The 13,242-nt window shown below is 43.2% G+C and overlaps 1 protein-coding gene across 1 annotated transcript in view; it reads right to left on the bottom strand.

The window, feature by feature from the left end:
- Window positions 1-1,503: 1,503 nt before the first annotated feature.
- RAB31 (RAB31, member RAS oncogene family) overlaps window positions 1,504-13,242 on the bottom strand; it is a 110,238-nt gene continuing 98,499 nt past the window's right edge. The window contains exon 7 of the mRNA XM_082418743.1: window positions 1,504-4,858. Within this exon, the coding sequence (XP_082274869.1) occupies window positions 4,764-4,858 (95 nt within the window). The 3' untranslated portion in view covers window positions 1,504-4,763. The remainder of the gene's footprint in view (window positions 4,859-13,242) is intronic.

The raw sequence follows: 13,242 nt of genomic DNA, 5'->3' as shown, positions 1-13,242 counted from the left end.
TGCTGCGGAGCAACTGGGCCCGTGAGCCACAATTACTGAGCCTGCGCGTCTGGAGCCTGTGCTCTGCAACAAGTGAGGCCGCGATAGTGAGAGCCCCGCGCACCGCAATGAAGAGTGGCCCCCGCTCGCCGCAACTAGAGAAAGCCCTCGCACAGAAATGAAGACCCAACACAGCCATAAATAAATAAAACTATTTAAAAAAAAAAAAAAAAAAAAAGTTAAATTTGGGACTTCCCTGGTGGCACAGTGGTTAAAAATCCGCCTGCCAATGCAGGGGACATAGGTTCGAGCCCTGGTCCGGGAAGATCCCACATGCCGCGGAGCAACTAAGCCCATGTGCCACAACTACTGAGCCTGTGCTCTAGAGCCCGCGAGCCACAACTAGTGAGCCCGCATGCCACAACTACTGAAGCCCGTGCGCCTAGAGCCCATGCTCCACAAGAGAAGCCACCACAATGAGAAGCCCGCGCACCTCAACGAAGAGTAGCTCCCGCTCACTGCAACTAGAGAAAGCCTGCATGCAGCAATGAAGACCCAACACAGCCAAAAATTAAAAAAAAAAAAGTTTATTAACAAAAAAAAGTTAAATTTTTTAATTAAAAAAGACAGGAGAAGATAACAGAAGCTAGCATTTGACTTCTGCCTCTCTTGCCAGTCTATGGTCGTAGGTGACTTACTAACCTCCCGGGCCTCGGTTTCCTCATCTGTAGAATGGAGAGAATAATAGTATCTGCCTGATAAAGGGGGTTGTGAAAATAGAATGAGGTCATATGATGTAAAACACCTGGGACAGTAGCTGGAGCAAAGCAGGTCGCTAAACTCGTGTTTGCTCTCGTTTACGAGCACCTGCTCCGTGCTGGGACCAGAAGAGGTGCTTTCTGTCGAGTGAAACCCGTAAAGTCCACTCAGGAGGCACTGAGGGTGTCGACGTTTGTGTACACAGGGCCCTGCTGGCTGCCCGGAGCCCCCATGGGCAGCCCTCTTCACACGCATGTTCTCCTTGAATCCTGAGGACACCTGCAGGGTAGATGCTACAGCTTTATATGGTGGATATCATACCTTGTATGACACCTTGGGGGCAGATGTTTTCAGAATTAGGAATTTTGTTTGGATTTTATAACAGTAATATGGTGCATCTATTACAGAACATGCAGCAGAGTCAGGGATCGAATCCTACAAGCAAACAGCAGGAATTCTGCAACCGAATGTCCAGACATTCCCCCCTCACCCCCGCCTGGTTGGATAAGTAGCTATAAATAGCATCACATCAGTTCAGGTCTGGTTTTACGGCCAAATGAGTCCGTATCAAACTTAAGAAAAAGTCCCTTCCAAAGCTTTTGGGATTCCAGAATTGTGGATATGTGCATATGAATTATTTTCTGCATTTTATATGTGAGGAAACTGAAGCTTAGAGAGATTGATCTTCCAAACCCTCCCACAGCCAGCAAGTTACTTAAACAAATTATTCAACCGAACATTATAATAAGAAAAAGACAAACTTGGTAAAACTTAAAATATTTATTAGTATGAATCAGTGTGTGTTAAAAGTTAAACCAAAAATAACAGATACAATTGGGCGATGTGGAGGGCAATGCTTTATTACAGAATATAAGGTGGAAAGGTCCTAATGTCTGCAGCGGCGTCTTCTATACATGAGAACTGGGTCCAGCCCAGACAGAAGCTCTTTACAAAAACACGAGAAAGGGAGCAGTTTACACAACTGAGCGGTGACAATGGATCACTGGGTCTGGTTTCAGCAATGATGGTTAAACCAGAACTTAATAGGTCTGAATGAGGCTTGGAGTCCTTTTATTTATGAGCCCACTCTTTCTTCAAGTTGCAATGAGCGTGGCAGAGCAGGGAGAAGCAGGGCCCCTGAGGGGAGCCAGTTTCAGCCATCACAAGCCACGTTCCTTGATCTCAGGGGGCATACTTTGGTCGCCCAAGCCTCCCTCGGTCCTCGGTGGGTCCCAGCCCTTTGCTTGGCTAAAGGCTGGCTTTAGGTTTTCAGCCGTCTATGGTTTGCAAGGGAAGTCATCTTTAGCGCCCTGATGTACCACTTTCCACTATGAAAATGGCAGGTCAATTATGTGCGTACGTAAAATGTTTGCATGACCCCACTGCCATTTTAGAGATTCCCACCGGGAAATAATCCCTCTGAGAGCCCATGCCTGCATTACATGACACAGAGTCACGAGCCAGACTCAGCCAGTGAAATGGATCACATGTCGGCATAACAAATATGAAATCATATTTACACATATACACACGTGTACCGCACAGGAGAGGAAGGAAAACAGAGGAAAAGAGCACATTTGGGGAAACTGGGCAAAGGATGCTGCTTGACATTTTGGAGCAACAGTAATTTCCAGGCCTTTACATGATATTACGTGGTTATAGTTCAAAGATTAGAACAGCCAGAAAGTAATCTCAAGGCAAAATAAAGGAAGATCAGAAAGCCTCCTTGTGGACAAGGCTCGAGCACCTATCTTCAGGGAAGACGCCGTGTTCCTGTGAATGTGTGTGTGCCCAAGTGCCATCTACTCTTTCTACCAATTGCTCCAAGGACTGACTATAGACACATTGTCACCTGACTGCTTGAATAGTTAAGGCCATACAGGAAGGCAAAAGAGTGGTTCCCACCCTCGTGGGCTTCTGAAATCAAGTCATGGGCTCATGGGTGGGTAGCTTGCTGGTTAAGACCGGCTGTTTTATGCAAGATGCGAGCACTGAAGACTTGCTGGGCTGCGTAACTCCTTAGCTAGGCAACCTTGTCTAGAGACAAGCCCAGGTCCTCAGGGACAGCTGGATGATGAAAGATTCCAAAATAAGCCTACATTACACCTGGAATTAGGTCATTTGAATTTGCAACCCACATTTTTTTTAACTTTGGAAAGAGGCAAGATAATCGCTTGGCCTGCAAGCAGAATCACGGTAGCCCATAATAGTGACAAGGTGAAGAAAACCCTAAGAATCCCTGCAAAGGCCCTGCCAAGGTATCCACGTGCCAATTGCTAACAGTTTTTGAGGAACCCGTCTGGGAGAGCTAAGAGGCACTCTTGAACCAAAAATAAGTGTTTCCAGCGTTCACGTCCTAAGATTGTCAAGTTACTCTTGCAAGCTGGATGAAGCGGTAAGAACATCAAACTGACAACACATTCTCGAGTTTAAAAAACCTAAATCTGAGATTTCGACCTGTTTTCTTGATTGCAGTCCACATGAAGAAGTGTGAACTCGGCCCTGGTCTCTCAAGGACTCTCGCTTTTTTGGATGGCAGACTCAGCATCCCCGCCCATCCAGGGCTCAGGGGCAGAGCATGGCAGGACTCAAGCACGGTTACGGAAAGTTCGAGGTTTTTACTCAGGTTATGATCTCTTCCCTGATTTTTACATTGTAGGTTTTCAATTAATGTTTGCTGAGTCTTGAAGGTACCAGCTGGCCCTGATGCCATACTGCGTGATCAACCACATCTCACCCCCAAAAAAGGCACCAATCTGAATATCCTCCAAGAATCACCTCCCAACATGAGCCCTCATAGGAAACCAACTGCTTCTTGATCCCAGGTTTTTATGAAAGTTAGAATGGAAACAGGATTTGAATTTTCAATGGGGATAGCTTTGCCTCCTTTCCATGCCTTCTTTCCTTCTCCTTTCATTGGATTCAGACATCTTTAATTAATTGAGCAGACAGGAAATCTGAAAAGGGAGGGTTCACTGAAGTTTGTTCTCAGCCAACTGGCATTCCAGGGTTGGCCCTCTGGTTAGCCTTAGTACCCACACCCCCAAAGCTTGGCATCTTCTTAAAGACTTTCTCTGATTTTGCAGTTTTGGGGGGTCTAGAATCTTAATGTGCTGGTACTTCCTCTGGCTGGCTTTCCTGTAACCTATTATTCATTGATATTATTAGAAGTTTGCCCTACAATTTAGATTCAAACATCCTCCAGGTAATTTGTTCCACGGATATGACACTATGACAAACTCTCTTAGTAAAATAATACTCTGTGTGAAACTTCCCTAAGAGAGTGGGAATTTATTACTGTGGAGGTGATGCAAACCAGGTGGTCTCTGGAATAATATTTATACCCTGCGTTTGTCACAGTTTACACAGTAGTGACTCCAGTGACTTCTAAACCAGGCCTCCAAATCCCAGAATGACATGATATATTGTAGTCAGATTTGGTTGGTTGGTTTATATGACCAAAACTTAGAAAAATGGTCATCAAGTAAAAGTCACAGATGTAGATAATAGTTCCTAATACATCTTTCTCCACTTTCATAACAGTGCAAGTCTACAGCAGATGGTCCAATTACACTCCACTGAAAGGGAAATTCCATGAACCTTTCAGTGGAGGTTGGTTGAGTAATTAAGGCAATGGCACTGAAGAAGTTCCTGAAATTTGGTTAGAAACATAGGAAATCAGAGTGGATCACCAGTTTAGAATCTCACACACATAAGCCAGTAAGACTTTTGTACAAATTTAAGAATATTTTGAGGCTTTTAACAAAAAAACTCAACTATAATTAATACCTAAAATCCATTCCCTCTGAGTGAATTTCACGCACCAAAGGCCCTTTTCTGGCAGTGTGGTGGTTTTTCCCAGAGTTTTGTAGAATCCTTTTCCAGGGATGTTCCCTGCCCCGTTCCCTGCGGGTCTCACCTCCCTCTGAGCCAGGGGCCAGGCCACCAAGGGTGGGAGGCCCCCGCAGCAGCGCACGGGGAGGGGAGCTCCGGCCTCTTCAAGCACAGGGGACCCCAGTCCCAGGTCAGCAGCACCGCCGGCCGGCCTGCGAGGTTGGCTTCAGTTTGATTGTTCCGTTGTTTCCGTTTTCATGGGGGTCCAACGGTGGGATCTGGCGACCTGGAAGGAACGGAGGCCAAGGTTGAGTTCCTGTTTCCAGCCAACCCCACCCTGCTTCCACGTCTCCAGTCACGTGCGGGTCGCACATGAGGCAGAGGGGCTGTGGTACTAGCTCTTTCCCCCTCTCCCTCAGCTGTATGAAGTCAAGCTCAAGCGTAGAAAGTTAAGGACAAGTAAAAGCAGCTTTCTGATAATAAGTATTTCCCTGGAGGTGGAAGCCCTGCTCCAGAGCCGGCATCCTTCTTCTCTGCACAAACAGCGGCCACTGGTTCCTCCCAGCCTTCCCCCGCATCCACCAGCGGAATGAGCCCCTTCTCAGCTCCCAGTGAGGCCTCATCTTTGTGCTTCTACAAACAGACCTGGCTTGGGAATTGTGATGGTCCCACTAACATCACGTATTTACAAACACTGAGCTCCCATCCCTCATCCTGCCAGCGCACTTACAGCAGTAACTGGAAAGCCTTTGGAGACATTCTTCACAGGAAACAGTATCTTAAGTGTCATTCACAAGTAATCTTATTTTAATTTAAAGAATTAGCTGAGAGTCTCTGTTAACAGATCCAAAGTAAAAATTAAACAGGCAGTGGAGGGCGATAGGGTGGTCGTAGTTAAAGAGTATGTGTTTTGTTTTTTGTGGGTTTTTTTGGAGATGATAAAGAAATTCTAAAACTGTGCTGATGGGTGCACATAAAAAACACTGAATTGTACATTTTGGTGAAACGTATAGTATGTGAGTTTTGTCTCAATAAAGCTGTCTTCTAAAAAGGCAATGGAATATGGAAATAACAAATATTTGTGTAGAACCTCACAGTTAAAAGATTTTCACAGGCACGTCTTCACTGGGTCATGTGAAGCTGTGAAATGACTGTTATGATCACCATTTTACTATTAACTGGAGAACTTAGGTTACACCTGAAGGTCAATACCAAGGGGCACAGGTGGCTCTCTGATTATAACCTACATCTTGACTTTCTGATGGATCCCAAAGCCTGTGTCCCTCCCACTCTACCACGATAGCTCTTGATGTTACTTTTCTAACCCCCAAGGAAAAGGCATGAAACACGAGCTCTAAAACAGGGATTTAAAAAAATCAGCTAATTAGGGTATCAGTTACTAGGTAACCAGTAATTAGAGATGGAAGGGAAATTAGTTCCAAGACAAAGCCTTTCCATGCAAGTGGATGCCCTAAGGACCATAAAGAGAGTCAAAACGCCCAGGAAGAGGTGCATTTTCACAAGGGTGGAAATCGTCAGTTTCACAGGTATTAATGCGTTGTGTAGATTGGGTGGTATGGCCACTCGTCAAAGCTCAAGCATAAAGACTGGCAATTGCCCAAAATTCAAAATTCGTGGTAGAGCTCTTATCCGCTCACGGGGCAGACATGAAGGCTGCAGTGATTTCTGCAGCTACTGCTTCTGCCAATTTGTGCCCTCCACAAAGCTGTACAAAGCTTCCGCAGGCCATTCTCCAAACAGTTCTGTCCTAATCCAGAAGCAAGTATGTACTTTCCTTTTCTGGACACGCTGTGTCTGTTTTATTAGTCATAAGAAAAGGGAAGGAAACAAAATGCCTCTCCTACTTTGTCAATCTTAAGTGATAAACAGAGGGGAAAAGTTCCCAGTGACTACCAATACTCTGATATATTTAGGTCAGATCTTCCCGGTCAAGTGTTCCATACCCCTCCAGAGAAAGTGATGTGTTTTGGAGGGATGGTGGTGTCAAGTTACAGCATTACTGAAGTTATTTATTTATTTATTTATTTGAAGTGTAGTTGATTTACAATCTTGTGTTAACTTCTGCTGTACAGCAAAGTGATTCAGTTATACATACATATATACACATTCTTTTTCATATTCCTTTCCATTATGGTTTATCGCAGGATATTGAATATAGGTCCCTGTGCTGTACAGTAGGACCTTGTTGTTTATCCATCCTATATATAATAGTTTGCCTCTGCTAACCCCAAACTCCCAGTCCTTCCCCCTCCCGCCCCCCCACCCCTTGGCAACCACAAGTCTGTTGTCTCTGTCTGTGAGTCTGTTTCTGTTTCATAGATAAGTTCATCTGTGTCATATTTTAGGTTCCACATACAATTACTTAAGTTGTTTAAATTAACATTTTGGGTGCCTCCTGAGAGTGTTAGGAGCTGTAATAGGGGCTTTTGCATCTGAAATATTTTGGGACAAAATTATAATTCTGACCGGTGCATGCCGCTGCCCTAGTTAACTAGTCAAGTACTGTTTACCGATCAGTTTTGACGACATCAAGATCAGTATCTTACACTCACATCAACCTCATGGTATTCTTAAGTTGTTAACTCTAAAGTTAGCAAAATAGCATTAAGCTGTAAGCCCTCCTATATGTGACCGATTCCACACGCCAAGTGTCATAAAGTTTCATAAGTTTTTTCCTAGGAGAAGTACCTCAAATATAGAAAAAGCTCATCCAGAAGATTAAAGTCACAAAAGTGGAGTGAAGAGCTAGAAAGGGCAATGCCGGAGCGGCCCATCCCATCCCATCAGCACCCTCCTTTGCCCCCATTCCTCCTCCTCTTCCCTGCCCCTCACTTCTCTCCTCAGCAGATGGTCAGTGGGACAAGGTCTAGAAGCAAGATGAGGTAACACCCGAGGCAGCCCCTCAAGGAGACGCCCCTCTAATTTGTTTTAAACTGTGAGCAACGTTTCTGAATCAGTGTCAAACCCAGCTTCTGAGAGGAGCCAGGTTCTGTTTATCTTCAGAACATCCCAAATCTCACTGAATAGAACGAAATATTTCTCCGAGACAGAATTACTGCAGTTTGTTTACATATTTGGGTTCCACGTAAAATTTTGAGAAAAGGGCTGTTCTGCTAAAAAAAAAAAAAAAATTAAAAACCGCTGATCCAAAACACCTTTGAGGCCATCTGCACTGGAATGTGAATTAAAGGCTTAGATTGGTGTCCTGTGACACATCAAGGCATTTTTATGGGTATCATGACATTTGTTTCTAGGTTTTGTTTCTGAGAATTGGGCTGCCCAAACCTTTTAGTCATGTCCAATTTTGTCATCATCGTGTAGATGTGGATAAAATCTTTTCATCATGGTCAATTGGAAAATGTTCTTTACAAATGTAGCAATTTCTCACTGAAAACTGCCCTGCTGGGGGAACATAATAGATTTCATGGTTCCCCAATGAAGAGGAAAGGTGTTAACTAGCCGTGTGGCTCCAAGTACATCATTACAGTAACTGCTTCCCTTTAAGGAATAAAGAGCTGGTATTACAGCCTTAAAATTCCCTTTTAATACCAATAAAAAGACATGTTCACACTTGTTCTGCGAATAAAGTTTCTTCAGTAACTCCTTAAAAAAAAAAAAAAAAAGAATTACTGCAATTTCCTTAGACTTTGTGTTTCTCATCTGGTGGAAAGAGTTTTGAGATCTGAGTGAGAGTGTTCCAGGTGAGTGAATTCAGACATACTATCTGCTCTCTCCAAGACGGCCTTTCCTCACCTACAAAAAGAACACGGGAAGTAGCCTGACAACCACCACGCATCACAGACGCTGTGGCTAATGTGCCAGGAACCCAGGACAATGGGAGGGTCCCCAGCATCCCAGGCTCTGGATGCAGCTACGTATCAACCCCTGCCTCCCCCTCCCCGCAGTGGATGCTTAGGGTTCAGTTACTAGGATGGGGCCCATCCTGCTCTTCTCCTAAACACTCAGCCCGGGAGGGGCCCACACGTTCCAGCTTCAAACAGTAAGAAGAAAGGAAGTGCTTCCATTTTCAGGCAGAGAAAGGAAAGCCGGGCCCTAGCAACGACGCAAGCACCTTAAAAAGTGCAGGAAGCCACCAGCGCCGTGAAAACACACCAAGAACTCGGATCTTGTGGTCTGAGTTATTTGGAACTTATTCAAAGCTTAAATGCACTTACACAATAGCATAGTTCCGGATAATGCCATAGCGTTTGGTACCAAGGTGATCACCTTGGAACACTGTTGAATCAGTATTAATTACATGGGCACAGAATAGGACAAAAATATACACGCAAACATCTGAAAGAAACATCACTGCATGTTTCTGCTCTTACAGAATGTCCTCTGAGTACACAACCTCCAAACAGGTCGTTCTGGAGTATAAATCCTATGGCAGGGTGTTTATTTTAATAAGGTTTGGATTGTGTAAGATTCTGCTTGGGAAAAGTTAAAAGACTTCTTTTTTTTTTGAGTTCCGTTTTCCTGAAAGTTGATAGCCCAGAGAAAAAGCAGGTTTAATAAATGATTCCTCAAGAATTCAATATGTGAGAAAACAAACTCCAAGCCTATCAACTGTATCACGGCTCTGGACTGGGGCTGTAACGCTTTTACACACAACAAAAATAAATCAGCAGGCTCAGCGGCAGCTGTCTCCTCGCCCTGTGTGGCGACCGGCCGCTTTCTGCACCGGCCTGGAGTCTTCCCTGACAAGTCGCTGTTTGCATTCTTCTCTCTTATCCCAGTGCCAGGATTTATGAGGCTCAGCTTTGTTTGGTTGGTGTTAGAGGTGCTGGTACTTGCCCTGTCACTTCCATTTCTTGAACCTGATTTTCTGAATCATCCAGAGACCAAGTTTACTAGGACTTGGCAGTCTTTGCCCTTGATCATGACCTCCAAGCCTCTCCATTTAGAGGGGGTGGGGTCTCTATGGCCCACTGCGGTGCTCACAATCACGGGACCCTGCCCTAGAAATACAGAATGGGGCAGGCGACACATGCATGACACTCGAGGTCATCCTCTGAACCGTCCTTTTGCTGTCGTAAAGAAGACAATATTGGGATTATGAGATGACCTGGAACATTAGAGTCTAGACCTCGGAAGATGCTAACATTCTGTGCAGGACCAGCATGGCTTAGGATTCAGGAAGTGGATTCAGCTGGAGGCTGGCAGAAAATCCAGGTCAGGGATAATGAGAGCCTTAATTTGGGTGCAGCGGAGAGAAGTAGAAAACAGGGTCGGAAGGAGAACCGTAGGAAGACACCTGGCAGACGTGACAATTGATTGGATGTGGGAGGGTGAAGACACAGGGGAGGAAAACTGAAGTTCAAGTCTAGGAGCCGCGGGAACGGTGATGCCCCAGCAGAGAAGGAAGGGAGGGGGCAGATCACCACTGGCCGTTAGCCCAAAATGCCAAACGTCTTCAGCACGGAGGGGCTTAAGTTACTCTAAAATCATTAGGCTTCCTTACCATTCAAAGGCATCGTTTCCTTTTATTTATTTTTTTAATTAATAGACTATATTTTGGGGAAGGGAGGTAGCTTTAGGTTTACAGAAAAAATTGAGCATCAAGTTCAGAGAGTTCCCATACACTCCTCCTCCTAACCCCCAATTTCCTCTATTTTAATGTCTTGCAGGAGTGTGGAACATTTATTACAATTGAGCCATTACTGGTCATTAAGTGAAGTCCATGGTTTCCATGAGGGCTCACTCTTAGTGCTGTACATTCTGTGGGTTTTGAGGAATGTATAATGACATGTAGCCACCATCACAGGATCACACAGAATAGTTTCACTGCCAGAAAAGCCCCCGAGCTCCACCTATTCATCCCTCCCCCCTTCCCGCCCCTGGCAACCACTGATCGTTTTACTGTCCCCATAGTTGTACCTTTTCCGGAGTGTCATATAGTTGGAATCATACACTATGTAGCCTTTTCAGACTGGCTTCTTTCACTTAGTAAATATGCATTTAACATTCTCCCGTGTCTTTTCATGGCCTGATAGCTCATTTCCTCTTATCACTGGAAAATATTCCATCGTGTGGATATATCCCTTTTAATTTTTTAGTTTAACATTTAAAAATTATAAGATGCAAAAAAAAAAAAAACAGAAACCACAGGCCACAAAGAACAAATCTAATAAGCTAGACTTCATCAAAATGAAAAACTTCTGCTCTTCCAAAGACATTGTCAAGAAAGTGAAAACGCAAGCCACAGCCTGGGAGAAAATATTTGAAAGACAATTATCTGATAAAGAGCATGTATCCAAACTATATAAATAATCTTTAGAACCCAATAATAAGAAAACAACTCAATACAAAATGGGCAAAAGTTGAACAGACACTTCCCCAAAGAAGACACAAGGACTGCGAATAAGCACATGAAAAGGCACTCAACATTATCTGTCGTTAGGAAGATGGATGTCAAAACCACAAGGAGAGACCACTATATTCCCATTCGAATGACTGAAATTTTATCAACTGATCATTCCACATGCTGGCAAGGAGCTGGAGCTACTGGAGCTCTCCTGTATTGGTGGTGGGAATGTAAAATGCTAAAACTGCTTTGGAACACAGTTTGGGGGACCCTTAGAGTGTGAACCATTAACTGTGAGATAAGCCAGTTGCGCCACTTCTAGGTATTTACCCACACAGACTTGTACATGAAAGCTCATCGCAGCCTTGCCTGTAATTAATTGCCAAAACCTGAAAACAACCCAAATGTTTAGGTGAATGGATTAACAAATTTTTACTCACATTATGGAATACCACTCGGTACTAAAATGGAACTCAGCAAAATCCATTGTGTGTTAAACTCGGATCGGGACAACTGACCTAATTGCTCGCATAAAGAAATTGCAAGGAGGGAACCTACTGCTAAGGAGGGGCTTAAAAGACACACCAGCTAATTTTATCAATTTTATCCACTGTGTGTGGAGCTTATTTGCATCCTGATCCAAACAAACTATAAAATGCAAACAAAGAAACCATTTATGATAATTATGAACTATTGAAAATCTGAACACTGGCTGTTTGATGATATTAATATGATTATAGCATTATGATTATTAATGTGAGCATGTCATTGTTTTATGTAAAAAAAAAGTTACATGCTGAAAATATTTACAGATGAAATGACGTCTGGAATTCCCTTCGAAATAATACAGGCGGCGGGTCGGGGGGAGTGGGGGGGTAGGGATGAAACCAGCTTGGTTATGAGTACAGTCTGCCCTCTATATCCGCAGGTTCTGTATCCGCAGATTCAACTTACCGCAGACTGAAAATATTCGAGGAAAAAAAAATTCCAGAAAGTTCCAAAAAGTAAAAGTTGCATTTGCCACATTGGCAACTATTTGAATAGCATTTACATTGTATTTACAACTATTTGCATAGCACTGACATTGTCTTAGGTATTATTTGTAATTAGAGATTATTTAAAGTATATGGCAGGATGTGCTTGGTTATATACAAATACTACACCCTTTTATATAAGGGACTTGAGCATCCTCGCTGGGGTCCTAAGCAATCCTCCAAGGACACCAGGTGACGACTGTACATGACGGTTCTTTATGTTATTCAGTTTACTGGTGTATATGTTTAAATTTTTCTGTAATAAAGTCTTTTGTTAAGTTCCCTGCAATCTCACCGCCATGAAACAACCACTGTTAACATTTTAATGTGTGTGTATCTTCCCAATCTTTGCCCAGAAGAATGTATTTACTATTATATATTATATGGTTCATATTTTATAAAATCAGGATATTATACAAACTGCTCTATAACTTTGGTTTCACACTCAACAATTTATCTTTTTATGTCACTAAAGACAGATTTACAAACTCATTTTTAATCACTAGTTTATACTGGTGTCCCATGATTTTTAAAAAATTATTTCCCAAGTTTTGAACAGTTAAGTCATTTCCTGTTTTTCACCATCATGAATAATGTTACCATAAACTGCCATCTGCAATGAGAAGTGATACAGACTCGCAGTGGAGAGCCTGGGTTCTGGAGCCCTGCTGCCTGGCTTCTAATCCTGACCTTCTGTGACCTGGGGCAAGTCACAAACCTCTCCACGCCTCAACTTCCTCAGATGTAAAATAGGGATGATAATAGTGCCTATTTCATAAGATAAACGGTGCATTAATGAGCTAATATATATTTAAGCAATTGCAACAATGGCGCAGAATGACAATTTGCTCTATGTGAAACATCATTACTACATTTTGCACGCCTGGTCAATTTCTTCTTTAGAATCACTGGGATAAAAGATATGCACGTTTAGGGCTTCTGAGACCCAACTTACCCACATTCTGAAACTACATTCTTTTGCAGAGGTCTCCTATCACTGCATTGGGTAAATTAACTTTTGAGGGGTTAAGAAAGTGGACAGGCTTTGTCCTTGTCCTTTCCTTGTCCCACAAAGACTAAACTTACCTTCATTTGACAGTTTGCTGTACTATTATAAAATGTGCAAATGTTTTGTTTTGTTTTAAAATTTCTTTAATCTGCTCCAAACCAAAAGTGTCCACCTAGAGAATTTCAAAATCCAGTGGACTTAAAATAGCTAACACTCTGTGCAACAAATGACTGCAGACAAGACACGATTACTGCCCATAAGCCTTTAACTTCCTGTCTTTCATGTTAACACCTTATTCT

This window comes from Balaenoptera physalus (genome assembly GCF_965194825.1).
Source record: "Balaenoptera physalus genome assembly, chromosome: 12".
Lineage (NCBI taxonomy): Eukaryota > Metazoa > Chordata > Mammalia > Artiodactyla > Balaenopteridae > Balaenoptera > Balaenoptera physalus.
The sequence above is the reverse complement of the archived record's forward strand: the minus strand, read 5'-3'. Positions and strand labels throughout refer to the sequence as shown.